The sequence below is a fragment of the Oncorhynchus tshawytscha genome, linkage group LG08 (assembly GCF_018296145.1).
Source record: "Oncorhynchus tshawytscha isolate Ot180627B linkage group LG08, Otsh_v2.0, whole genome shotgun sequence".
Lineage (NCBI taxonomy): Eukaryota > Metazoa > Chordata > Actinopteri > Salmoniformes > Salmonidae > Oncorhynchus > Oncorhynchus tshawytscha.
Window position 1 is genome coordinate 34073068 of NC_056436.1, and position 26837 is coordinate 34099904.

At 45.1% G+C, this 26837-nt stretch overlaps 1 protein-coding gene across 3 annotated transcripts in view; it reads left to right on the top strand.

Moving 5' to 3' along the window:
* Window positions 1-20373, top strand: part of LOC112256575 (SR-related and CTD-associated factor 8) — a 42033-nt gene extending 21660 nt beyond the window's left edge. For all 3 annotated transcript variants that reach the window (XM_024429904.2, XM_024429905.2, XM_024429906.2), the window contains exons 3-20: window positions 7651-7695; window positions 7837-7998; window positions 8296-8446; window positions 8647-8774; window positions 9232-9414; window positions 9524-9603; window positions 10686-10785; window positions 10892-11023; window positions 11539-11651; window positions 11800-11996; window positions 12545-12645; window positions 12928-13041; window positions 13332-13488; window positions 14312-14490; window positions 15898-16036; window positions 16148-16204; window positions 16376-16588; window positions 16739-20373. In XM_024429904.2, the coding sequence (XP_024285672.2) occupies window positions 7651-7695; window positions 7837-7998; window positions 8296-8446; window positions 8647-8774; window positions 9232-9414; window positions 9524-9603; window positions 10686-10785; window positions 10892-11023; window positions 11539-11651; window positions 11800-11996; window positions 12545-12645; window positions 12928-13041; window positions 13332-13488; window positions 14312-14490; window positions 15898-16036; window positions 16148-16204; window positions 16376-16588; window positions 16739-18954 (4467 nt within the window). In that variant the 3' untranslated portion in view covers window positions 18955-20373. The remainder of the gene's footprint in view (window positions 1-7650; window positions 7696-7836; window positions 7999-8295; window positions 8447-8646; window positions 8775-9231; window positions 9415-9523; window positions 9604-10685; window positions 10786-10891; window positions 11024-11538; window positions 11652-11799; window positions 11997-12544; window positions 12646-12927; window positions 13042-13331; window positions 13489-14311; window positions 14491-15897; window positions 16037-16147; window positions 16205-16375; window positions 16589-16738) is intronic.
* Window positions 20374-26837: the final 6464 nt, after the last annotated feature.

Here is a 26837-nt window from a genome sequence, read left to right on the forward strand (position 1 = left end):
TTGATTGGAGTCCACCTGTGGTAAATTCAATTGATTGGACATGATTTGGAAAGGCACACACCTGTCTATATAAGATCCCACAGTTGACAGTGCATGTCAGAGCAGAAACCAAGCTTTTATGTCGAAGGAATTGTCGGTAGAGCTCCAAGACAGGATTGTGTCGAGGCACAGATCTGGGGAAGGGTACCAAAAAATGTTTGCAGCATTGAAGGTCCCCAAGAACACTGGCCTCCATCATTCTTAAATGGAAGAAGTTTGAAACCACCAAGACTTTTCCGAGAGCTAGCCACCCAGCTAAACTGCGCAATCAGGGGAGAAGGGCATTGGTCAGAGAGGTGACCAAGAACCAGATGGTCACTCTGACAGAGCTCTGGAGTTTGCTAAAAGGCACATAAAGACTTTCAGACCATGATTAAAGAGATTCTCTGGTCCATTTGGAAGACCCATTTGCGACCAGGCTTTAACTTTCTCACTGATGTCTTGAGATGTTGCTTCAATATATCCACATTTTCCTACCTCATGATGACATATTTTTTGTGAAGGGCACCAGTCCCTCCTGTAGCAAAGCACCCCCACAACTTGATGCTGCCAACCCGTGCGTCACGTTTGGGATAATGTTCTTCGGCTTGCAAGCCTCCCCCTTTTTCCTCTAAACATAATGATGGTCATTATGGCCAAACATTTATATATTTTTTCATCAGACCAGAGGGCATTTCTCCAAAAAACTACAATCTTTGTCCCCCATGTGCAGTTGCAAACTGTAGTCTGGCTTTTTTTTATGTCAGTTTAGGAGCAGTGGCTTCTTTGCTGAGCGGCCTTTCAGGTTATGTCGATATAGGACTCGTTTTACTGTGGATATAGATACTTTTGTTCCTGTTTCTTCCAGCATCTTCACTATGTCCTTTGCTGTTCTGGGATTTATTTGCACTTTTCACACCAAAGTACGTTCACCTCTAGGAGACGGAATGCGTCTCCTTCCTGAGTGGTGTGACGGCTGCGTGGTCCCATGGTGTTTATACGTGTACTATTGTTTGTACAGATGAACGTGGTACCTTCAGGCATTTTGAAATTGCTCCCAAGGATGAACCAGACTTGTGGAGGTCTACAAAGGTTTTTTCTGGTGTCTTGGCTGATTTCTTTTGATTTTCCATATAATGTCAAGCAAAGAGGCACTGAGTTTGAAGGTAGGCTTTGAAATACATCCACAGGTACACCTCCAATTCACTCAAATGATGTCAATTAGCCTATCAGAAGCATCTAAAGCCATAACATTTTCTGGAATTTTCAAAGCTCTTTAAAGGCACAGTCTACTTAGTGTATGTAAACTTCTGACCCACTGGAATTGTAATACAGTGAAATAATCGGTCTGTAAACAATTGTTGGAAAAATGACTTGTCATGCACAAAGTAGATCTCCTAACCGACTTGCCAAAACGATAGTTTGTTAACAAGAAATTTGTAGAGTGTGGACTAAACTTCCGGCTTCAACTGTATGTAAATGTGATATTTCAGTTTATTTTTAATACATTTGCTAAAGTTTCTAAAAACCTGTTTTTGCTTTGTCATGAGGTATTGTGTGTAGATTGAGGGGGGAAAATATTTGTATACATTTTAGAATATGGCTGTCACGTAACAAAATGTGGAAGAAGTCAAGGGGTCTGAATACTTTCCGACTGCACTGTATGTACAATTATATAAATGATACAATTGTATAAGGTTGAGGTCCTTGAAAATTACAATAAATCGCTTGAAATAGTTCCTGAAAGTCCTTGAATTTGACTTGCCAATATCTGTTTGAGCCCTGCTTAAAGGATGTATAGTCCTATGTTGTTGTATAGCTGAATTTAAGGGTACATTTGCATATATTAACTTTTATTCCTCTATGTATTCATTTGGAATTGCATAAATTCTTATTTTAATTTCGAAACATTTTGAAATGTTCATCCCAGTGTCACACGTTGGTCCCATTTCTTTATAGGAAGACCCATAAGAAAACACAGTGTTTACTCTCCGTTAGTGGGTCTCATTTGATTAATGGCCTTCATTTATAGGTTGATATCAGTCAACTCTGTGTTGCTCATGTCTTTGAAAATGAGTGTGTACCAAGATTGCAGTCTGAATGTCATCTTGACATTTGACACACGATCTCTCCCTAGCCCAGTCTTATTCTAGCCTGGGGGTGAATGATATACCGGCCTACAGAGAGTGGCAAACTGTGTCTTGAGTGCTAGGATGTTGCACCAAATAGCCTATTCCATGACCATAACGTTTTAATCAGTGTTTTTACTGGACTGTAGGCCTAGTTGCCACAGTGTTTTTTTTGCACCCAACATGGCACTGAAGAAATACATGAGCAACAATAACCCATTCAGAGTTGACTGATATCGATATGGCCTACCAATGCATCAATCAAACGAGCCCCTGTTCAGTTTTTATTGGTATTGTGTTTTATTTACATCTTTGCTAGCATTGAATTACATGCTAGGCATGTCTCCACATTCACTGTCAGTCATTGTAGACATATCCTGTCTAACACATTTGTTGAAAGCAAGAGTATGTTCTCCGTCACTCCCAGCACCATTTTCCTCCCCCCCCGCTGTTTGTGACTGTAGCCTAATTGGCCCATTTCGGCACAGATATTGTGGGGGAATTTTAAAGGAGTAACATTTTTTAAATGTAACCCAGTTTTCTCAGGTTTTCGGTCCAGATTTCCAACGTAATGTAAAGATAAGGCCTAGCTTTTCCAATTGCAAATAGACTCATCTCATTATTCACTCAACATTTGTGTGTTTTGAGTGAGTACGTTTTCTGGTTATTGCTTCTCTACTTGCCACTTGTATCGAAGTTTCCATAATGCTTTTTTTTCTGTGTGTTCTTATGGGATAATAGGATATGTTCATTTTAAAATCCCCAAAAATCTAGCCTAATTTGTGCACTGAGAAGTCGGGCCTAAACCATGCATTGATGTCCGTTTGAGATGTTTTGCAAACATTTGAGTTGCGTGAATTTGAAGTTGGTTCAGCCATTTGAGAATGTGATTTATTCCCAGAACATGATGATGATGATGATGATGATAGGGTAAGTAAACCTAGCCTAAATTATATGGCAGTTCTGTTGCCCCACATAGTGTGCAGTTTGTGCTACAATACTTGACTGAAAAACAACTTGGGTAGGGATAAACAACTTGGGTAGGGATAAACAACTCTGGCTATGCTGCCTTGCATTACAAGTTTAGAAACCCAGGTACAAACAACATTGGCAGGATTGACTATAAGAAATGTAGGCCTACTATTTTCACACACTGTAGAAATCATTAGGACTTAAACTGGACAAACCCCATTCTGTGCAAATTTGGCCATGTATTGAAGAATGTACGTACAACTCATCATAGCTTTCTGACCGTGTTGTGTTGCTGGGATGATTGGAACTCTGTCTTTTTGGCTCACTGACACTGAACTAGTTTCAGACAGGGCTATGAGCTCATTTAGCCTACATGTTATCGGCTTCATTGGTTTAGTCATTTGAACATAAACATTTTTTGAATGGCCTATAGAGGTTGTAGTTGAACAACTCGGGCAACTGATAGGCTGAATCATTCCTTAATCCTATTGTTATAAAGCACCTGTGAGCAGTGTCTGTCTCAAGTTTTCAATGCTTGCGTTTTGCCCCATTCAAAACCCTCCCTCAATGTAGCCTGGCTATTCTACATGGCTACCATGTTGGGAGTTTCACTCGCTAGTGTTATGTGTTTAATGTATTTGCTTCGGTGAGACAAAGATACTTTTCTTGTGTGTGCCTCCATTTCTGTTTGCAAGTGAGAACAAAAAAACATATTAGTAATATTAACTGGTCTTATATGACGTCTAGCAGCTCTGACTTGACCCTGAGAATGGATGTGAACTTGCTTGCAGAATGTGTGCAGATGACTGATATGTATATTTGCTGTCAAGGCCTTGGAGATGTCACAGTGAAAAATATAGACCCACTACTAGCTCTAAGAAAGATATGCAGGACAAGGTATCGAAGTAATATTTCCTAGGCACTTTTTATAGCTCCTCCGTGTGTCCAAAGTGCCCCGCACTGCAATGCATGTTTGTCAAAGTATAGGCAACCTGTAGAAATACTTTGTTCTGTAATCTGGAGGAATAAATTGCATTTAGCGCCATCTGCTAGCAGTTCTGCTAGTGTTGCATGGCACCACTTATCCCATTTGGCCCTGTGGTCCACTTTTGCCTGATGTGCTTGCCTTGTATGTATGAATCACTTGTTTTACCTTTCACACAATCTATTGAGAGCTTTTAATTATCAAGTAAATGTTGCACTGTAGATTTGTGTGTAATAAGATGGGTGAACAAGTTACTGTGTGTAAAGAGAGTAGAAGGGATGCATGGGCTGGGAATCATGATTAGATAAGAAAGGTGTAGCCTATTTTTATTTATTTACATCCCCAATGTGGAAATGTGCCTTTTGGCTTCACCTCACGGGGTGTTCACTGATGAATACTATTACACCTGTTGGCCAGAAGCGCAGTAGTTGAGCGCTGAAGCCAGTTATTGTTTTTTTTGCTTTCCTTAATATTTTTATCCCAGCCGCACTGTAGTAAACCTACATCACTAGCTGTAATGGGACAGGTGTAGTGCATCACGAGTCGGCAAGTATCTATTAACTCTGGATGAGGCAAAGAAATTGAACGATTCACTCATTCAAACACATGACGGTGTGCAATTCCTCTATTTGGTGATGTTCCCATTCACTCCTTCATTCTTATTCTCCCTCTTTCTCTCTCTTTGTGGTGTTATAAGCCTTGTGAAATGATTCTGCACAATCCTCCAGACTACACTGTTCTGTGGTGTCTTCAAAAGTGGTGTCTTCAACCCAGGCTGCACTATGTCTAAGACAGCATAGCCTACCTCTCTGCATATACTTTAGTCACCCCAAAGGTCTTTGCAGTCCCCACCATTCCTCCCCTCCGTACCAGCGTGTTGCCTAAACACTACAGCACCAATTAATCAAATGAATCAATTACTCTTTAATATGGTGGCAGGCAGCTGAGAACATGGCTTGAATGCAAAGGAATGACCTTACTTTCAACAGTGCATATTGCATTGGGTCAATGCCAATGTATAACTTCTGTTTTTCATTGGTCAACTTGATTTTCTCCTATTGTGAATCAGTTATTTGGTCTTCTCGTGTTTTCCCCTTCAAGGCGCAAGAAATAGGCCTAGCTAGACTGAGACATCAAGACATAAGCCTATTTAGCCTATACCGTAGTTTTGGAAGGAAAACATGAAATCAATTTAATTCCCAATTAATTGTTTTTGTGATGTATCCCAAGATTTTCACAGTATTTTCCAAAATACACTATATAATCAAAAGTACGTGGATACCCCTTCAAATTAGTACATTAGACTATTTCAGCCACACCCGTTGATGACAGGTGTATACAATTGAGCACACCGCCATGCAATCGCCAAAAACGAAGATTGGCAGTAGAATGGCCTTACTGAAGAGCTCAGTGACTTTCAACGTGGCACCGTCATAGGATGCCACCTTTCCAACAACAACTCAGCCGCGAAGTGGTAGGCCACACAAGCTCACAGAACAGGACCAACAAGTGCTGAAGCGTGTAGCTCGTAAAAGTCGTCTGTCCTTGGTTGCAACACTCAGAGTTCCAAACTGCCTCTGGAAGCAACGTCAGCGCAATAACTGTTTGTCGGGAGCTTCGTGAAATGGGTTTCCATGGCTGAGCAGCCGCACACAAGATCACCATGCACGATGCCAAGCGTTGGCTTGGTGGTGTAAAGCTCGCCGACATTGGACTACGGAGCAGTGGAAACGCGTTCTCTGGAGTGATGAATCACGCTTCCCTGTCTGGCGGATGAATCTGGGTTTGGCGGATGCCAGGGGAACGCTACCTGCCAAACACATAGCTCCAACTGTAACGTTTTGTGGAGGAGGAATAATGGTCTGGGGATGTTCTTCATGGTTCAGGCTAGGCCCCTTTGATCCTTTGAAGCTAAATCTTAACGCTACATCGTACAATGACATTCTAGACGATTCTGTGCTTCCAACTTTGTGGCAACAGTTTGGGGAAGGCCCTTTCCTGTTCCAGCATGACAATGCCCCCGTGCACAAAGCGATGTCCATATAGAAATGGTTTGTCGAGATCAATGTGGAAGAACTTGACTGGCCTGCACAGAGCCCTGACCTCAACCCCATCAAACACCCTTGGGATGAATTGGAATGCCGACTGCAAGCCAGGCCTATTCGCCCAACATCAGTGCCCGGACTAACTAATGCTCTTGTGGCTGAATGGAAGCAAGTCCTTTCAGCAATGTTCCAACATCTAGTGGAAAGCCTTCCCAGAAGAGCGGAGGCTGTTACAGCAGCAAAGGGTGGAACAACTCCATATTAATGCCCTTGATTTTGGATGGAGACGAGCAGGTGTTTGACGAGCAGGTGTCCACATACGGTGTCCAAATACTTTTGGTCATGTACTGTAATTCATTACGCAAATATTAATCAACTAATGCAGCCCTAATGTGGATACTTGCTTGTTATTCAGGGATGGGGGCTGCTATTCATTTTTGAAGAAAGAAAAATCATAGGTGTATTTTAACAATGAAAAGGCTTTGTCTAAATTAAGTGATCTATGTGACATTGCTACACAATCTCACGTCAGATGGTGTCACTCCTCCGCGACGCTCGTCCCTCAACCGATCAATGCAGGTGGAATTGACACGTTAACGTACGTAAGACAATGGGATATACCATGGCATTTGAAATTCTTAATTCAGTAAAACAGCTAACTTTTGATTGTGGATTTTATGATGTGAGCCCCGTAAAAATACATACCGTAGTAGCCTACATGGGTTTCACACATTTGTTGTTGTCGGCCAATAAAAGTGGCACTGTCTACTCAATGGCTCCAACGTTGGAAATCTCTTGTCAATTACAATTTACGGAATTAGTTAGATGAGGAGTTGGCAACAACTACAAGGTTGGGAAGCTGAGGACAGGAAGATCAGCAAAATAGCCTTTAGCTTAGGTAGCCAGCTAGCTGGCTGACATAGCTAGCTTCTTTACATCAATTTGATGGATGCACTACCAGATAGGATTTTTTATTTTACCTTTATTTAACTAGGCAGGTCAGTTAAGAAGAAATTCTTATTTTCAATGACGGCATAGGAACAGTGGGTTAACTGCCTTGTTCAGGGGCAGAACGACAGATTTTTACCTTGTCAGCTCGGGGATTCGATCTTGCAACCTTTTGGTTACTAGTCCTACGCTCTAACTACTAGGCTACCTGCCGCCCAGGTAGCCTACATAACAAATGGAATCTATAATTTTGTCTAAATACCGTGAGTCTGTATGGCTACTCTCTTTCACTCTCCCTCTCGTGTAAAACTCCCTGCCAATCGCACTGCTGCAATATTTTGCGAATAGTGAAATTATTTCAAGTACCCATCCCTAGTTTGTGTCACTTGGCATAATGTAATTGCTCTTGGTTTCACAGATACTGCTGTTGGTAATACTGTAACCGCTGTCTTTTACCAGTTTCAGGTCTTTGTCTCCAGGGATGCTTGTAGTTGATGTTTTGGTGGGGTGTCACAAGGCGTCTTTTCTTATTTTTTTCCCCCTTCTCTTTCAGTACTACAAACATGTTGTCCAGGGCGTGGAAAAATTTGTTCAGAAAGTGAGTTTCTCTTCTTTTAGTTTTACCAGTCCCAAACAGAGTAAAATAGAACACAAATCTGTGCTACCCATATGAATGGGATACTTGCCAATCATAGGTCGTTCACCCCACAGACGCTAAACAGCCTTGTTGTGTTGACAGTGCAAGCCAGAGTATAAGGTCCCAGGCCTGTATGTCATGGACTCCATCGTGCGGCAGTCACGGCACCAGTTTGGCCAGGACAAGGATGTGTTTGCCCCGCGCTTCAGCAAAAACATCATCGGAACCTTCCAACATCTCTACCGCTGCCCCTCAGATGACAAGGTGGGTCACAGTGGGAACAAAGACAACTCTCTGGTTTCTCCATTCAGAAACACTGTTCTAGCTTACACCTCCTCTTCTAGCTCTGACTACACATATCCTCTGTACTGTTAGTGATAGATCTGGTCTGTAGCATTGTTTGAAAAACCAAATAAACAATGAATATGTTCTTTTCATACTCTAAATTTGTATACAGCATTAACTTTTAGACAGACTCATTCCCTGCCGGGGTCTAGTTTTAATTGGTTGTGTCAGTCGGATCTTGTCTAGGAGCTTATTCTTCCGTCCGCTGTGTTCCAGAGTAAGATTGTCAGGGTCCTCAACCTCTGGCAGAAGAACGCAGTCTTCAAGAGTGACATCATCCAGCCGTTGCTCGACATGGCTGCAGGACTTCCCCCTCCCAGTGTCACCCCAGTCATGACCAGCCGCGATGCTGCAGTCAACACGCCTGGTCAGTCACACAACATATCCATAAAACATATAGCTCTATACTGACACCTAGTGGCAAAATAGTCCTCTCTCCTGAACTGACACAAAATACTCAGAGGCTGCCTTGTGATTTAGGTATAGGCTCTTTAATCAGCTTCAAATGTAGATGTTTGTTTTGTTGTTATTGATTTCTCATGATTGATGTTCTGTGTTTGTGTCTAGGTACACCAGCGACCCCAGCCACCCCAGCCAACATCGTATCCAGTCTGCCTGACTGGGCGTCACAGTTCTCCAACACAGACACTGTAGCTGCTGTGGCCCAGATCCTGCAGAGTCCACACGGCCAACAGGTCGGTCTGCACAGCATCTCCCTGATCCTCAGCCTGTCAATTCAATATCGAATTTGAAGCTCAGCTCAGATTGTTGTCATGTTTTAAAGGGATACTGCAAGATTCTGGCAATTAAGTTTTTCTTACCCAGAGTCAGATTAACTCTTGAGTGCATTATGACCGAAGTTGGAGATAATATTGACTCACAAAACTAACTAGCATTAGCGCAGTAACATGAAGTCTCGAGGTACAGTAACTACTCAATTGCCAGAATCTCCCAGTATCCCTTTTTTTTGTTTCGACTTGAGTCTGTATAATGGAGACTAATGATAGTGAACACAAACACTTTTGATCTTGAACTTCTGACCTTTCTGATGCTCCTTTGTTTACAAAACTTTCCTTTGAAAAATGACCAGATGGAGCCCTGCAAAGTCTCCTACTCTAACCCTGTCTATCTGTTTGTGTATCTGTGTAACAGCTCCAGCAGCTGGTGCAGAGCCTGCAAATGCAGCAGCAGAAGCCCCAGCCATCTCTGCTTCAGGCGTTGGATGCAGGACTGGTGGTCCAGTTGCAGGCTCTGACGGCCCAGCTCACTGCAGCCGCCACAGCCAACCCCATGCAGCTCAACCCCCTGGAGCAGAGGATCTCCTCCTTCAACAAGGTGAGAGATCAAGGCCACAGACACATACATGGAATGGAAGTATGTTTGGTTGTTAACTTTTGAATGTTGAATCTGTATTTTAATAATTGTCTTTCTCCATGTGTTGCAGAAAATGTTGGGCCATTTTGACTTTGGGAACGATTCAGAACGCTCTGAAGACACCAAAAAGGACGCCCAATCATCCCAGATGTAAGCGTGTACATCAACCTAAAACATCTAAGATCCTGTGGAACAGTGCTTTCCAACCCTGTTCCTGGAGAGTGACCCTCCTGTAGGTTTTCAATCCAACCTCAGTTGTAACTAACCTGATTCAGTTTATCAACCAACTAATTATTAGAATCAGGTGCTGTAGATTAGGGTTGGTGCGAAAACCTACACAACGGTAGCTCTCCAGGAACAAAGTTGGAGAACCCAGGTTGGACAACCCAGGAACAAGGTTGGAGAACCCAGGTTGGACAACCCAGGAACAGGGTTGGAGAACCCAGGTTGGACAACCCAGGAACGGGGTTGGAGAACCCAGGTTGGACAACCCAGGAACGGGGTTGGAGAACCCAGGTTGGACAACCCAGGAACGGGGTTGGAGAACCCAGGTTGGACAACCCAGGAACGGGGTTGGAGAACCCAGGTTGGACAACCCAGGAACGGGGTTGGAGAACCCAGGTTGGACAACCCAGGAACGGGGTTGGAGAGCCCAGGTTGGACAACCCAGGAACGGGGTTGGAGAGCCCAGGTTGGACAACCCAGGAACGGGGTTGGAGAGCCCAGGTTGGACAACCCAGGAACGGGGTTGAGAGCCCAGGTTGGACAACCCAGGAACGGGGTTGGAGAGCCCAGGTTGGACAACCCAGGAACGGGGTTGGAGAGCCCAGGTTGGACAACCCAGGAACGGGGTTGGAGAGCCCAGGTTGGACAACCCAGGAACGGGGTTGGAGAGCCCAGGTTGGACAACCCAGGAACGGGGTTGGAGAGCCCAGGTTGGACAACCCAGGAACGGGGTTGGAGAGCCCAGGTTGGACAACCCAGGAACGGGGTTGGAGAGCCCAGGTTGGACAACCCAGGAACGGGGTTGGAGAGCCCAGGTTGGACAACCCAGGAACGGGGTTGGAGAGCCCAGGTTGGACAACCCAGGAACGGGGTTGGGAGAGCCCTGTTGTGGAATATGTCACCGGTTGTGTGTATGCACGTTGTCTGCCCTCTACCTGTGTGACGGAACGGTAGTTAACTGAACTATTGACCCGTCTCCCCTGTCTGTCTTCCCCGTCTCCCTCCAGGCCCATGGTGTCTGACTCCATCTTCCACCAGCTGGCTGAGCAGCTGCAGCAGCAGAACCTGGAGCACTTCCAGAAGCAGCTCATGGAGCACCAGCAGAAGGTACCTACATATCACCTCCAGAGACTTATGGGGTCAATTATTGTTTGCTTGTCATATCCATGTATTGAAACCCTCTTGACAGTGTAACCTTTTGACTTTCTTCCAGTCCATGAACATGGAAGGGCAGGATGGAATATTTGGGTCTGAGAACACGGCCATGCCCCAACAGAGCAGCAGCCAATCACAGCACCCGGCGCCGCAAAACAAGACGGATGACTCAATTGACAACCAGCAGCAGGTAAGCCCTTGTTTCCCTCACTGACTTTGGCTGAACCAATATTTACAGTACCAGTCAAAAGTTTGGACACATACTCAGGGTTTTTCTTTGTTTTTACAATTTTTATACATTGTAGAATAATAGTGAAGACATCAAAACTATGAAATAACACATATGGAATCATGTAGTAACCAATAAAGTGTTGAACAAATCAAAATATATTTTATATTTGAGATTCTCTAAAGTAGCCAACCTTTCCCTTGATGACAGCTTTGCACACACTTGGCATTCCCCAAAGTTTGTTGAACACTTTGGTTACTACATGATTCTATATGTGTTATTTCATAGTTTTGATGTCTTCACTATTATTCTACAATATAGAAAATAGTAAAAAATAAAGAAACTCTTGAATGAGTAGATATGTCCAAACTTTTGACTGTGTGTGTGTATATATAATAAATAAACAATCTCTGCGATTGTTCGAGCACTGTTGTCTTTGTAAGTAGAGCTCCGTTGTAATGATGCCTGTGTTATAGGACATGGACCTGGATGACGGGCCAGAGATGGAGGAAGAACGCTTCGAACCAGAGGACAAGAAGTCCAAGACGGTCGACACGCGGTCAAGAACACGTTCTAGGTCACGATCAAGGTGAGTCGAGGGACCCAATCTGAGAGAAACAGTCCATAAGGCTACCTGAGACACTTTGCAGAGTCGCAGATTATAGCACCACCATCCATGTTGATCTTACCACGACTACTGGCATCACAATTACCTTCAGAATAACCCTCTACTCTAGATCTCCCAGGAAGAGACGGTCCAGATCACGGTCAGGCTCTCGGAAACGGAAACACCGTAAGCGGTCGCGGTCACGCTCCAGAGAGCGGAAGAGGAAGTCGTCGCGGTCCTACTCCAGCGAGAGACAAGAAGCCCGCGAGCGAGAGAAAGAGCGCCAGAAGAAAGGACTGCCTCCCATCCGATCCAGGTTTCTCAGTGGTAATACAAGCTTTCAATACGGCACCTTTTTCCTCTTCGCTGACCCCTTCACCTTGACTAATAACTCCTACCCTGTTTCTGTGTAGCCCTAATCATAGAAATGTCCACAGTCACTTCTTTCTTTATATTTTTTTAATCAAATGTTATTTGTTACATGCTTCGTAAGCAACCGGTGTAGACTAACAATGAATTGCTTACTTATGGGCCCTTCCCAACAAAGCAGACGGAGAAAAATTATAGAAAAATACACAATGAGTAAGAATAACTTGGTTAGATACACGGGGTACCAGTACCGAGTCGATACGAGGTAATTAAGGTAGATATGTACATATAGGTACGGCAATAGGATGGATAATAAACAGTAGCAGCAGGTATGTGATCAAAAGAGTTAGTGCAAAGGGGGGGGTCAATGCAGATAGTCGGGGTAGTTAGCGGTGTTATGGCTTGGGGGTAGAATATGTTCAGGGTCCTGTTGGTTCCAAACTTGGTGCACACTTACCACCTTTTTAATGATTTAAGCCACCATCTCCTCTTTACCTTGTCCTCAGTGTGCAGCACCACTCTGTGGGTGGGACAGGTAGACAAGAAGGCCAGTCCACAGGACCTCACCAACCTGTTTGAAGAGTTTGGTCAGATTGAGTCGATCAATGTGAGTAGAGCGTCCTCTCTCTCTCTCTGTCTCCGAGTGAGCCTGAGTTGACTCCATTAACCTCTGCTCGTTATGTGGTTTAGCAGGCGTTTGTCACCTCTGACCTGAGGGAAATGTGAATCATCACAACTGTGTCCAGTTTAAAGGACTAACTTGGCTCTGTAAGCCAGAGCAGGCACTTTATATTAGCAAATTCTGACTTCACTGTGGGTTATTAACTGCCTAACCATCTTACTTTCATCCACTCTTTGTCTACATCCCTCTATCTCTTTCCTTCTATAGATGATCCCTCCTCGTGGCTGTGCCTACATCTGTATGGTCCACAGACAGGATGCCTACTGCGCCAGACAGAAACTCAGCACTGGTTCATTCAAGGTCGTCTCCAAGATTATCAAGGTGAAGTCCGTTATATTTCCTGCTCATTTTTATACTATGCCGTCGAGGTTCCCCCCGCTCCATGTTGTTCTGTGATGTGATTTCCATTTGGCTGCAGTCAGGACATGTCCTCCTGTGTGTGTAATGTTTTTAAATTATTGGGCTTCTCACTTACCATACCACTCACCTCATAGCAACCCAGCTGGTACATATTTTATTCTCTTCTGTTGGGACTCAAATAGCCTCAATATTTCTGCTCTTTTATGCTTCCCCTGACATTTGTATGTTCTGTTCTGTATGTGTATGTTCAGATTGCGTGGGCGCTGAATAAGGGAGTGAAGCAGGAGTATAAGCAGTTCTGGGACATGGACCTGGGGGTCACCTACATCCCCTGGGAGAAGGTCAAGTTGGACGACCTGGACGGCTTTGCTGAGGGAGGCATGATCGACCAGGAGACTGTCAACGCCGGTGAGCAGACACAGCAGGCTACATGCTGATGCCCTGTCATATAGGGCACGCAGGATCAACACTAGAGATGACTTATAAACAAACAAAAGACACACACACACACACTGGATATACATGCCCACACACACACTGGATATACACACTGGATATACACACTGGATATACACACCCACACACACTGATATACATGCCCACACACACTGGATATACACACACACTGGATATACACGCCCACACACACTGGACACACACACTGGATATACATGCCCACACACACTGGATATACACGCCCACACACACTGGACACACACACTGGATATACACACCCACACACACTGGATATACACGCCCACACACACTGGACACACACACTGGATATACACACACACTGGATATACACACCCACACACACTGGATACACATGCACACACACACTGGACACACACAAAAAAACAGGAGACACATTCTCTCACCCACACACATTAACTCTCTTGACACTAAACATATTTCCTGGCATTTGCTTATTTTTGTTACGATTTGGGTTTATCAGAGAAGGACTTCCCACAGAGTAACATGACACTGGATAAATAGACCCCAGCAGGGCAGGGTAGATGTGACTATCAAATCAAATGTTATTAGTCACATGCGCTGAATACAACAGGTCTAGGTAGACCTTACAGTGAAATGCTTACTTACTGAGCCCCTAACCAACAATGCAGTTAAAAAACAAATACGGATAAGAAATAAAAGTAACAAAAAACGAACATTCAAGTGTCGTACATTCAATCTTATTCTCTAATCCTCTGTTTTATTTTAACTGTAGAGTGGGAAGCAGCCAAGAATGCGCCAGAGCCAATGAAGGAAGCTGTGAGCCAGGCTGTGAGCGTTGAACCCATGACGGCCACCAACACCCAACAGACCCAACAAGAGGCTTTCAGCCAACAGGAGGCTTTCAGTCAACAGGAGGCCTTCAGCCAACAGGTCTCCATGATGCCTGTACAGGTACCCAAACCTCAGAGATCTAACAATAACTAACATTCATCTTTTAAGCATAAATACTTTGTTTTGTGCATTGCTTTCATCATCCTTTAAATGTGTGTGTGAGTGAGTGAGAGGGTGGAATTTACCGGGCCCCTCACATTTCCATTTCCTCTGTACTAAGCGTCTACCATGAGGTCAGTGGTGTGAAACTGAACACCATAGTCTTCCTGTGATTAGTGCTAGCTGCCTGCCCTGTCTGTGGGGTGCTTAGCCTCAAGTGTTTAGAGTGGCCTCAGGTTTCTCTTCCTGACTCCTTTGTGATGGGGTTGTTGAGGGAATGCAGGATACCCAGCCCGTTTCTTTGTTCTTGGGTGGGCCTCGTGAGAAGGTTTGGCTCAGTAGGTGGGGGAAGTGTTTAGGTCATTAGTATTCAACTCACCTCAGAGTTAATCTGTGTCTGCTAAGTAGGGATATGCCTGGTTATTCGAATATCTGAACGGACGTTGGTATTCGATTTACTAAATACCCCAAATTTATATATAGGCCTATTTTAACAATGAAGTGACATTGTCTAAAAACAAACGTATAAAAATATGTGACATTGCGATATAGCCTAGAAAGACAGACGATGACATTTGTATAAAACAATAGTTTTAATGAGTGCACCCCATAAAGACTCAGCCCACACACACGTTTCACACTTTTATCTTGTTGTTATTGTCCGTCAATCAGTGGCGCTAGAGTCAGAGGCTCCATGTGTAGCAAGTCAAGTGGGAGATATCTAGTCGACGCAAACGGGAATAAAAATGATGGATTTAAGTTGGCTAAATGAGAATGGGTAAGCTACAATGATCAACCAACAGGTAGGCCGTTGTTTCCTATGGAATTGTTGTACTTTAGCTAGCTAGCTGGCTACTGTATTTAGCTAGCTATTTTACAGTGATTTGATGCAGTCAAGACAGGCTCACTATCAGATGGTATGATAGATAACCTATGGCAAGAACAAGTTTGTCTAACCAATATGGCGCCTCACTCCCACACACCCCTGCTTCTCTCTCGCCCCTCCCCATCATTCTGCTGAAACCGACCGAAAAATATATATTATATTGTTTGAATAGTGAAATGACTTCAAATGCTCATCCCTGCTACTAAGCTCCGACATGCATACCTACCCACACACACAGGTTTATTAAGGCCTTATTCAACTCGTCAGTCAGCTATAACATCTCAACAGCCAGAGCATTTTAATGTTGCTGTTGTATTTTTTCACAGTGTTGGTCTTAACCTGATTATCAGTGGGAAACTATTGTTCCTCTACATTCTGTGATTTGATTGTTAAACGATGTTACAGGAATCACAGCGCATCATTGCATGTTCATCTCATCCCTCATTTCAATAGTTTAAACTCCCCTGTCTGTTCCCTCTCAGCTCCCTGTGGCTCAGGCTGTCCCTGCCGTGGGTCTTGTGCCTCCATCCTTCCCTGTTTCCATGGCGATGCCCCCGCCAGGCTATGGCCCCCTGCCCCCCTTCCTCAGAGCGGGTTTCAACGCCTCCCAGCCTCCTCCAGGTAAAACACAGCAGTCGGATGCAGCTGCCAGTGAAGAGTATTGAATTAAAGAATATATATATATATTGTTTAGAAATCCAGATAATGGTGTGTTGTTTCTCCCTCCCGTAGGTTTCATGCAGACAGCAGGTGTTCCTCAGCAAGCAGGCATGGGCTCAGCTCCTATATGTAAGTTCTGCATGACCTGACTGAGTCTATAGAAGTCAGAAGTCATTACATGCATTACATTTGGAGTAAATATTGCCTAAATTGTTGTAAGAAGCCAGCGACTTGCTTTATTTAAACATAATTGATTTATTTTAAAGATACTGCCCTATATGTTCTGTCCCGCTCCTGCAGCTCTGGTGCCGGCCTCCATGTCGCAGGCTCAGGACAGCATGAAGGACTCCCCATACGGAGCTACTATCCCGGGAAGCTTCATGCCCTCTGCCCTCCCTGGACAAGGGGTCTTCAACCAGCTTCAACCTGGAGTCCAGACGCAGCAAGCAGCCAATGACAAGATGGGCCAATCTGCTGACGGCATGGATGCAGCTGCAGAGTTAGTACTGCAAGGTAAAAGGATACCAAACAATAACCTAGGAAGTTTTGACTTTCTTTTGTTTGTTCTTAATGACTTTTGAAAAGCTTCTCACATTCTCAAGACTTCGCTGATAAGACCTGCTTTTTACTGTTAAATAATCTTTAGTGTTCCTCTTTCTCTAGGTATGCAGAATGCAATGAGTCGTGGTATGGGTCTTCTGGGGATGCACCCCTCAGCTTCCCTTCCCCACCCCCTGCACCAGCAGGGCCTGCCTGGCCAGAGGATGCCTGGGCTGATGCCGCTGGACCTCCGGCCTACTATGCTCCAGGGTGCCGGTGCCCGGTTCCCCCTCCTGATGCAGCAGGGCCTGTCCCAACAGAGCCTCCTGGAAGCGTCCCTCCATGCCCAGGCACGCGCCAGAGCGGCCTCCCAGATGGAACGCTTCAACAGGGCCGAGGAGGCCTTCAACCGGGGGCCCAACCCCCCAAACGAAAGCATGTCCAAGGCTGAGGAGGAGCCTTCCTCTGGAGCTGACGATAGCCAGCAGGGAGGGGACCAAGACTACCGCTTCCCTCCGCCCCAGGAGAAGCAGAGCACAGGCCTACTGAGGACCCCTCCCCTGGAGCACAGAGAGTCCATGGGTGGAGGAGCTGGTGGTGGCGGTTTGGGCGGAGGCAGACCTGCCCTGCTCCAGACCCCAGTGAGAGAGCCAGCTAGAGACAGCGTGGCAGGGCGGCTTCAGGCCCTTGCCGGCTTCACCCCCCAGACCTCGAGTCGCTGGGGGCCACTCAGAGGGGACTTTGATGAGCGTGACATGCGGAGCTCTTCGGCCGCGGTCTCCAAGGGCTTCCAGGAAGCGCGCCCTGGCTCTAACCAAGGGCAGAACTTTCCCAACCGCTTTGAGAACCAGAACCGCGCTGGATCAGTAGGAGGGGCAGGAGGAGGAGTATGTACTGGTGGTCCTGGTGGTGTTGGAGCGGGCCCGGCGTGGAGTCGTGGTGGAGTTGATGCTGCAGTACAGTTCACTGATGCTGACATGCCCCAGGACTTGGATGAGTGCCGACGCCCTTGGGACAGGCAGCAACGGGACAGGGACTTTGACTTCAGGAAGGAGATGAATGGCAACCGGCGTGAGAGAGACAGCCGTGAGAAGGAGAGGGACCGCGAGAGAGAAAGGGACCGTGGCCGGGAGCGTGGCAACCGTGAACGAGAGCAGGAGCGTGACCGGGAGAGAGAGCGTGAAAAGGAGAGGGAGAAGGATCGGGAGAGGGAACGTGAGAGGGAACGTAACAAGCGTGGAGCCTGGACACCCCTTCTTCCTCTACCACAACCCCTGCTCCCTACTCCTACCCTGACCCCAACCCTCTCCCTGACCCAAGGCAAACCTCAGGCCCTGCTGCACCTACAGTCCAAGCTTCAACCTAAACCTGGACTCCTAACTAAACCGGGTCTGCTTCAAACTCCAACTCTCCTAACTCGGTCAACATCTCATGTCCCAACCAAGTCTCTTCTTCAAGCCCCATCCCAGTCTCTTCTTCAAGCCCCATCCCAGTCTCTTCTTCAAGCCCCATCCCAGTCTCTACTTCAAGCCCCATCCCAGTCTCTTCTTCAAGCCCCATCCCAGTCTCTTCTTCAAGCCCCATCCCAGTCTCCACCTCTAACCTCTCACCAGTCATCCCAGTCTCCACCTAAAGCTCCACCCCAGTTCACCCAGTTTCCAACTCAAGCCAAGAATGAAGCTCGCCCCGGTCCTAAGCCCCAGGCAGAGTTCCATTCCTCTCCCCAGACACATGTGTCCCCCAAGTCTGAGTCCTCACCCCAGACCCAATCCTCTCCTCAGAACCAGTCACCACCCCAAAACCAGGCTTCCCTTCAGGCCCAGTTGCTGCACCCTGCCCATTCCCCTTTCCAGACAAAGTCCCCTCCCCAGGGCCAGTCATCATCACGTGCACAGTCCCCACCCCAGGCCTTGTCCCCACAGGCCCCCCGCACCCCAGAGGAGATCACTGACACCCAGGGGGAGCCAGAGAAGCCCCGGTGGGCCAACGAGTCAGGGAAACCTCAGGAAGAACCTATGAAAGAACCTGAACCCATGGTAGAACCTCCATCTCGGTGGGTCAATGGAACAGGGTCGAGGATGGACACTGACGCAGTGGCTGAGCCCACCACTACCCCGTCCCCCAATCTTGCCCTCTCAATGTCACTGGTCCTCACACACAGCCCCGTGGAGCCCCAATGCCTGCCGGAGCCCCTGGACCAGCAGCATCCCTCGCAGCATGTCGCCTCTTGCTCCTCCACAAAGGATGTAGACAATGGACTGAGTGAGCCGATGGAGGAAGCTGAGAAACAGCCAGTGGTAGAGAAAACAGACACTGAGGGGACAATCATCACTCAGTAGGTAAAGATCATTTTGTAAAGTTGTCTCTTCTCTGTACTCATGTCAGCAACCCAATGGACCCTGGGTAGTATTTCACATAATATTGTCTGATAACCTAACAATTGATTTTATCTCTCACATAACGTGTACTTCAGTAGATGGCTCGCTAGCTGATTAAATGGTAGGTGATTTCTTTTGTTTGTTTTCTTTTTTTTCTCATTTTTATGCCTCCCCCACGATTTTAAGCAAGGTGAACTTTTAATGAAAATTGCTTGCCAAAATGTTTGAATTGTAAATGAGAAAAAGAGCGTTGACCTTCCTATGGAAGAGTGTACGGATCCTGGCTGTTTCCAATGGATTGAATCCAGATGAGGGAATACTTGAAAACAGCTGTCGCTGGCCTGTTTTGTCTCTTCTTTTAAATGATGCTGCAGCAACGTTTTAAATGAATGCCTTTGTGGTGTCCTATATGCTTCTTGTCTATAAGCAGAATATAGCCTACGTACAGTGAGACCAGTACAATTGCTTCTAAAAAGGAACATCCTAAAAGATTAAAAACATGACCTGTTATCCCTAAAATAAATGTCTGTGATTTGTGCATCATAATGCAGTGAATTCAAAGGACAAAGTAAAAAACGTAACAAAATAAGAGGGTGGATGTTGGGTGCATTCTGTTTTAGTTTGAAATAAACATGCTTTGTTTGTTAACATGCTTTAGGAGTGTATTTTCTGACCCAGGACCAGTGGAGTCATGTTTTACACAGACGCTATATGCATTTTGCGGTGGTGTGACATACAAACAGCTGTGTCACTGCAGTAGTTAAGCCATTGACTTGATGTTGTCGTACCCCATTAAGTCAGGCAGGATGTCAGGCACGTGCCAGTGCTTTGACATCAATCTATTCTATCTACACCGCTCTTTAGTTTGTTGTTTGCGACCATGGATTCATTTGTTTATGACTTAGTTTCTGCTCACTCTGTACTTTCCTATGCTTTTGTTGGGTGGGTGACTATTCGGGATCGGATTGTGCCTTTTTGAATTGATTATTGTTCAGCATGATGCCTCCAAATACACCACACGTGCTCAAAGTGCTGCTTTGATTTTCCTGAGACTGTACAGCCCCTCAGGGAGACGGCAGTCTGTCCATCAAGCTGGTAACACAGACAATTATCTCCCTTGTCTGTCTGTGTGATCAAATCTGGCCAGTCTATACAGCGCTTAGCCTGTGTGTAGGGGGAACCAACCAGTCTGTTTACTCCATAGCTGTGTGCATGCAGGCCTGTAGCCATTTATTCTCCTTTGTCTTGTTCTCCATACTATTCAGTGCATTTCTGTTGAGACACTATACTACCAGGAACGTTTCAGTAGTCTGAATTTCTCAGACAAGCAAATGTTATAACAGAGTTGTGAAGTTGAATAAAGTGTAAGGTACATCAGCATATATATTTTTTCTTCTTATTGTCGTAAATCCTAATCGGGACCCAAGTTAGAGACCGGGGACCTCGTTTCCACACACCATCATTTTTGTGTTGAACAAGATCAGCTTTAACTCACAGCGCTCTGATTATTTTCTCTTTCATGAGATAGACATTTGCTTTGCATCATCTGTGGTTTTGTTACTTTTTTGTGTAAAAAAAAATATATTTCATATTCAGTAGGCTTTAGATTCTTTGTTTTTGTTTATTTAGCTAGTTTTTGGGATTAAGAAGTGATTAACATCAATACAATACAGTACATTTACATTTCATAATAATAATAAAAGATCATTGATTTTAAAGGGATACTTCACAATTTTAGCAACGAGGCCCTTTATCTACTTCCCCGGAGTCAGATAAACTTGTATCTGTATAAGATACCCATAGACTTCAATTCATTGCGCTCACGCTAGTTACTATTTGCGCAACTTCCTTCAAACCACACGCAGAGACAAAAATGGTATCCACAAGTTTATCTGACTCTGGGGAAGTAGATAAAGGGAAGTATCCCTTTAAGGAATAGAAAAATATATATATTCCATTGTTCACCCCTTCCAACTTTCATTTAAATGGGTCTTCTCCCTTTTAGTTCCATTTGAACTTCCCAGTCAATGTCTACGACTCCTGGGTCCCCGTTGGAGGACCATTCACCTATGTTAACCTCGCTCTCAGGAAGAAAAGAGTTGCTGTTGTACTCACTATAGGAAGCGATGTCGAAATAGTCTCCCTGTGCTCTCACGCTCCTTCTCGTTCGATGACTGACTGGTCTCTCTCAGATTGCTTGTCTTCGGGCTTCTGCTGCTTGCGTTCCTGCCCTGCTGGCTCTTCGCTGGAAGCTGTCTTCTCTCCGTCGGGTGGGCTATAGGTGGTTCTACTTGGTCTCCCTCTTCCCTTCTCCCTATGTGCATAGGACTGTGCAATCGAAGGAGGAGTGGCCGTTTTTATCACAGTGTCCATTTGCTGGTGTTACATTCTCTGGCCTTGTGGTCAAGGGATCCACAGCTCCAGGACTTGATGGTTGTGCATTATTTGTCTTGATGGTCAGCAACATAGGAGCTTTCCGGGGTAGAAAGCCCTACCACCGTAGGGCCGATTGTGTTCGGCACCTCTTACAGCTCTCCCGTCCTTGCCCTCTTCAACTTCACCCTGTGTTTCTCATGCCCTACCAGAATACATACTTATCTACGGGCTTCACTCCTGGCTTTAGAATGGTGCAGAATCTCTCGAAGTGGTCAACGGCTTTTGTCGGTCACTCTTCCCCTCCAGAACTTATTCTAATCCATGTTCATTGAAGATTCCACCTGCCAGTGCTTCCACTTCTCATCATGTGACTTGGTTGTTTAGACTTCCAGGAAGTGTCTCTGTATTGACAACTAGCCCATGTTCCTTCCTATTAGGTAAGGCTGTGAAATTATAGATGTCACTGGCATTAATCCAATGACACTGAAATAAAAGCTTATTCCCTGCATATTCTCTACTGGGAGCCTCACGTTCTCCCACATATCACCCGTGCCCAGAGCTGGGAGCCATGATGGTAAGGCTTAGTTTGGCTGATCACTCTGGGAGATGGGGAGGGTGGACCACAGTTTACTGTCTGCATCCTGAGATTGCGTGTTCACTCGTTGAGTTGAAGTGAACACACCATTACACCCCCTGGCATTCAACCTCTCTGGCCTACAAAGCAGGCTGGAGGGGCGAAGGACAGTTGGAACACGATGGAACACAGAAGACAGCCCAACACTATATCTGAACCCTTAACTCTCCTTAGGGAACCTACTCATACTTTCCTAATCATACCTTTCTAAGGATAATTGCTGCCTTAGTACGTTGTAATAAAGCTACGTTACCGCCTGTGAGTCATCAGCCATTCGTTTTCTTTATATATTCAATCGAGTTTAGAACATGTTTTCATGGCTGACATTTTGAAATTCAATAGGCCCAATCAAGGACCTTGTCAAGCACTATACAAAGGTCAATTCCACACTGTACATCATGTCTCGGCACCTACGGTTAAACGTTTCAGCAGTGAGGCAATATGCTGACCTAGCACTCTCATCGCTGCACATTACATACGTAGTGCGACAAGTCTTATTGACATGGCAGAGGATTGTTCCTCAGAAGATACGCATAAACCAGCCATCTGGTTCTTGCTGTTGCCATACGGCTGCATAGCAGAACAAAAAAGAGAGGAGGGATAGGATAGAGAGAATGGGGGGTTGCTGTGTTGCTCGCCGCATCTCCTCCAGCCCCAGCCCACTGCGATGCCAGAAAGGCGCTCTGTGCCTGGCTGAAAGAAGTGCTTAGTCAGCAGAGCTCTCTCTGTCTGAGCACATCTCCCCCTGTTTAATGGCAGGAAATAACATCCTTTATTGACTATAGTTAGCTTGTAGTGCTAACCAGATACATGTTAATCATATTCTGTCTCATAGATTTCTAGGCCTAGTTATTGTAGGTTATAGCTGATATATTTATATATATATATTCTAGTATACATTCCCTACCAACTGAGAGACGGTCCTGTGTGGCTGTTGGTAGAGCATGGCACTTGCAACGCCAGGGTTGTGAGTTCGATTCCCACGGGGGACCAGTACGAACTAATATGAAAATGTATTCACTCATTACTGTAAGTTGCTCTGGATAAGAGCGTCTGCCAAATGACTCAAATGTAAACATGTATAGCAGCCAAGTTAAAAGAGCAGCCCTTTGCTACTCGCAGTGTATCTCGATGCAGCATCCAACCTACTACAGTAGTTGTTCTACCTCCGACTCTGTCAGTCAATGCAGATGAATTATGGAATCATGACCAGGGCTTGTCCTCGCATTCAAGAGGCTTGCACCTGAGTTGCGAAGATGAAATCTGTACAGAGTCATAGAGGTTACTAAATCCTTCCTCCCACCACCTACTGTATCAATCCAGGCAGTCAGGTCAGTTCAGTACTTACTTCCCAGCAGGAGACATGCAAGCTGAGACCCAGTAAACCAACATCTGGCTTCAGGGGTGGAGGAGAGGAGGCTGCAGTGCACACAGAGAAAGCACACAGGGCTATAAGTTAACATTTAATTGGTAGAACTGACTTAAAGTTAGGCGCACATCATTCAATTTAGGAGCACCAGAAACAATAGTTTCAATTGATTGAGACACAGCCTATATTAGTGCTATGAATTCTAGCTACTTCTGAAATACATGTTGTGCCTATTTTGAGCCAGATCCGGTACCTTTGTTTTGGACTGCTGCATTCCGGAACCTATTTGTCAGGATCCGGTACCTCTGTTTTGGACTGCTGCGTTCCGGAACCTATTTGCCAGGATTCGGTACCTCTGTTTTGGACTGCTGCGTTCCGGAACCTATTTGCCAGGATTCGGTACCTCTGTTTTGGATTGCTGCGTTCCGGAACCTATTTGCCAGGATTCGGTACCTCTGTTTTGGACTGCTGTGTTCCGGAACCTATTTGCCAGGATTCGGTACCTCTGTTTTGGACTGCTGCGTTCCGGAACCTATTTGCCAGGATTCGGTACCTTTTTTGTGGCGTGAACAATATAAAAAAATATATAATCGAAAAAAAGGATCAGAGTTAAATCAGATTTTACTCTTTTTAATTCTTCTGCGATGGAAACACGCAGTGGTGAGATTCTGTAAGGTAATGTTTCAGCCAATTAATGATGATAAAAGTTAAATAGACCCTATTACTATATAAAATAAAAATCACTATTGTAGGCCAACTAATCTGTAAGTACAATCAATGAACCAACAGCATTGTGCTACGGTGTTCTCTCCCAGCCTCATGGATAGAACGTTTTAGTGTAGAAAAAGCTATCCCAGTCCATACAGTATACATAATAATACATTCCACACTGAAAGGGGATTTACTAGTTGGTAAAAAATTTCATTCGACCAATTATGTACCAAATAAATCAAATGTTATTTGTCACATGTGCCCAATACAACTGGTGTAGACTTAGCTGTGAAATGCTTACTTACAAGCCCTTAACCAACAATGCAGTTTTAAGAAAATATTAAATATATGGATTTTTTCGTTTTTCTGCCGCGCAAAATATTCGGAAGGCTATGTACAGTGCATTCGGAAAGTATTCAGACCAGGTGACTTTTTTTCCACATTTTGCTGTTACAGCCTTATTCTAAAATGGATTAAATAGTTTCTCCCCCCTCATCAATACCCCAGAATGACAAAACAAAAACAGGTTTTTAGAAATGTTTGCTAATTTATAAAAAAATAAAAACACAAGTAATTTAAACCCTTTGCTATGAGCCTCCAAATTGAGCTCCGGTGCATCCTGTTTCCATTGATCATCCTTGAGATAATTCTATAACTTGATTGGAGTCCACGTGTGGTAAATTCAATTGATTGGACATGATTTGGAAAGACACACCCTGTCTATATAAGGTCCCACAGTTAACAGTGCATATCAGTGCAAAAAACAAGCCTTTAAGTCGAAGGAATTGTCCGTAGAGCTCCAAGACAGGATTATGTCGAGGCACAGATCTGGGGAAGGGTACCAAAAAATGTCTGCAGCATTGAAGGTCCCCAAGAACACAGTGGTCTCCATCATTCTTAAATGGAAGAAGCTTGGAACCACCAAGACTCTTCCCAGAGCTGGTTGCCCAGCTAAACTGAGCAATCGGGGGAGAAGGGCCTTAGTCAGGGAGGTGACCAAGAACCAGATGGTCACTCTGACCGAGCTCCAGAGTTCCTCTGTGGAGATGGGAGAACCTTCCAGAAGGACAACCATCTCTGGAGCACTCCACAAATCAGGCCTTTATGGTAGAGTGGCCAGATGGAAGCCACTCCTCAGTAAAAGGCACATGACAGCCTGCTTGGAGTTTGCCAAAAGGCCCCTAAAGGACTCTTGGACCATGAGAAACAAGATTCTCTGGTCTGATGAAACCAACCATCACGTCTGGAGGTAACCTGGCACCATCCCTACGGCAAAGCATGGTGGTGGCAGCATCATGCTGTGGGTATAGTTTTTAGCGGTAGGGACTGGGAGACTAGTCAGGATCGAGGGAAAGATGAACAGAGCTAAGGACAGAGATATATATATTTGATGAAAACCTGCTCAGGACCTCAGACTGGGGAAAGATTTCACCTTCCAACAGGACAACGACCCTAAGCACACAGCCAAGACAACACAGGAGTGGCTTAGGGACAAGTCTCCGAATGTCATTGAGTGGCCCAGCCAGAGCCCGGACTTGAACCCGATCGAACATATCTGAAGAGACCTGAAAATAGCTGAGCAGCGACGCTCCCCATCCAACCTGACAGAGCTTGAGAGGATCTGCAGAGAGGAATGGAAGAAACTCCCCAAATACAGGTGTGCCAAGCTTGTAACGACAAGCCCAAAAAGACTAGAGGCTGTTATCTCTGCAGAAGGTGCTTCAACAAAGTACAGAGTAAAGGGTCTGAATACTTATGTAAAAGTGTTATTTAATTTTTTTATAAATTTGCAAAAATGTCTAAACCTGTTGTTGCTTTGTCCTTATGGGCTATTGTGTGTAGATTGATGAGGGGGGGACGATTTAATCAATTTTAGAATAAGGCTGTTACGTAACAAAATGTGGAAAAAGTCAAGGTCTGAATACTTACCGAATGCAATGTAAGCTATTGTATAATGGCACAATAATGTTTTAATTCAGGCTTTCTTTGGGGGCTTGGGCACTAATATGCAAATGCGTCAAATGCTTTGAATTAATCAGCACCTTTTAGAAAGCTCTGTCCATTTCAGCACCATAGTAGCCAAACCGGTACCTTGGAGCCATGACTCTAACTCTAACCATGACTCTAACTGATCTGCGCTCACTTTTTTTCTCTCTCTTGCACTCGGAAACTACTGTACAGGGAAGCCTAATCATTAGATCAATTATTGGGGGGCACTGGTTCTCCCAAATAAAAAATATCAGGTCTTACATTAAAATATTTAGGAGCATATGTAACCAAAATGGTTGGACTTTAGAGCCCTGCACACAAACACACACACAGTAATACACACATGCATGCACACAAACACAGGCCTATACACAATAAACACACAGAGCCAGCCAGCCCTCCCATCACACTGCAATACAAGTTTTTAACATCTATGGGAACTAACACACTAACAGTTATTCTGGTAGTGTGGTGGAAAACGGCAGCCCTGATCATGGGATTCAGTTTGTGTCCCTCAGGAATCACTGGCATTCACTTGGCCTAACTAATAAAACACAGCGATTTGAAGGTCATCTCAAACGTGGGGAACTAAGATGTTTTGTTGTCTGAAGTATAACCAACGCAGCCGAAGGTGTTAATGAAATAGGTCTACTGGTTCCCAAGCCCTCCTTTACCATGTGATTAAGGGCTCTATCTTCACACTAGATGAGAGGAGGAGGGAGATGGTGTCTGTAAATAAGAACGTAGCGTGGGAAGCTATGAATG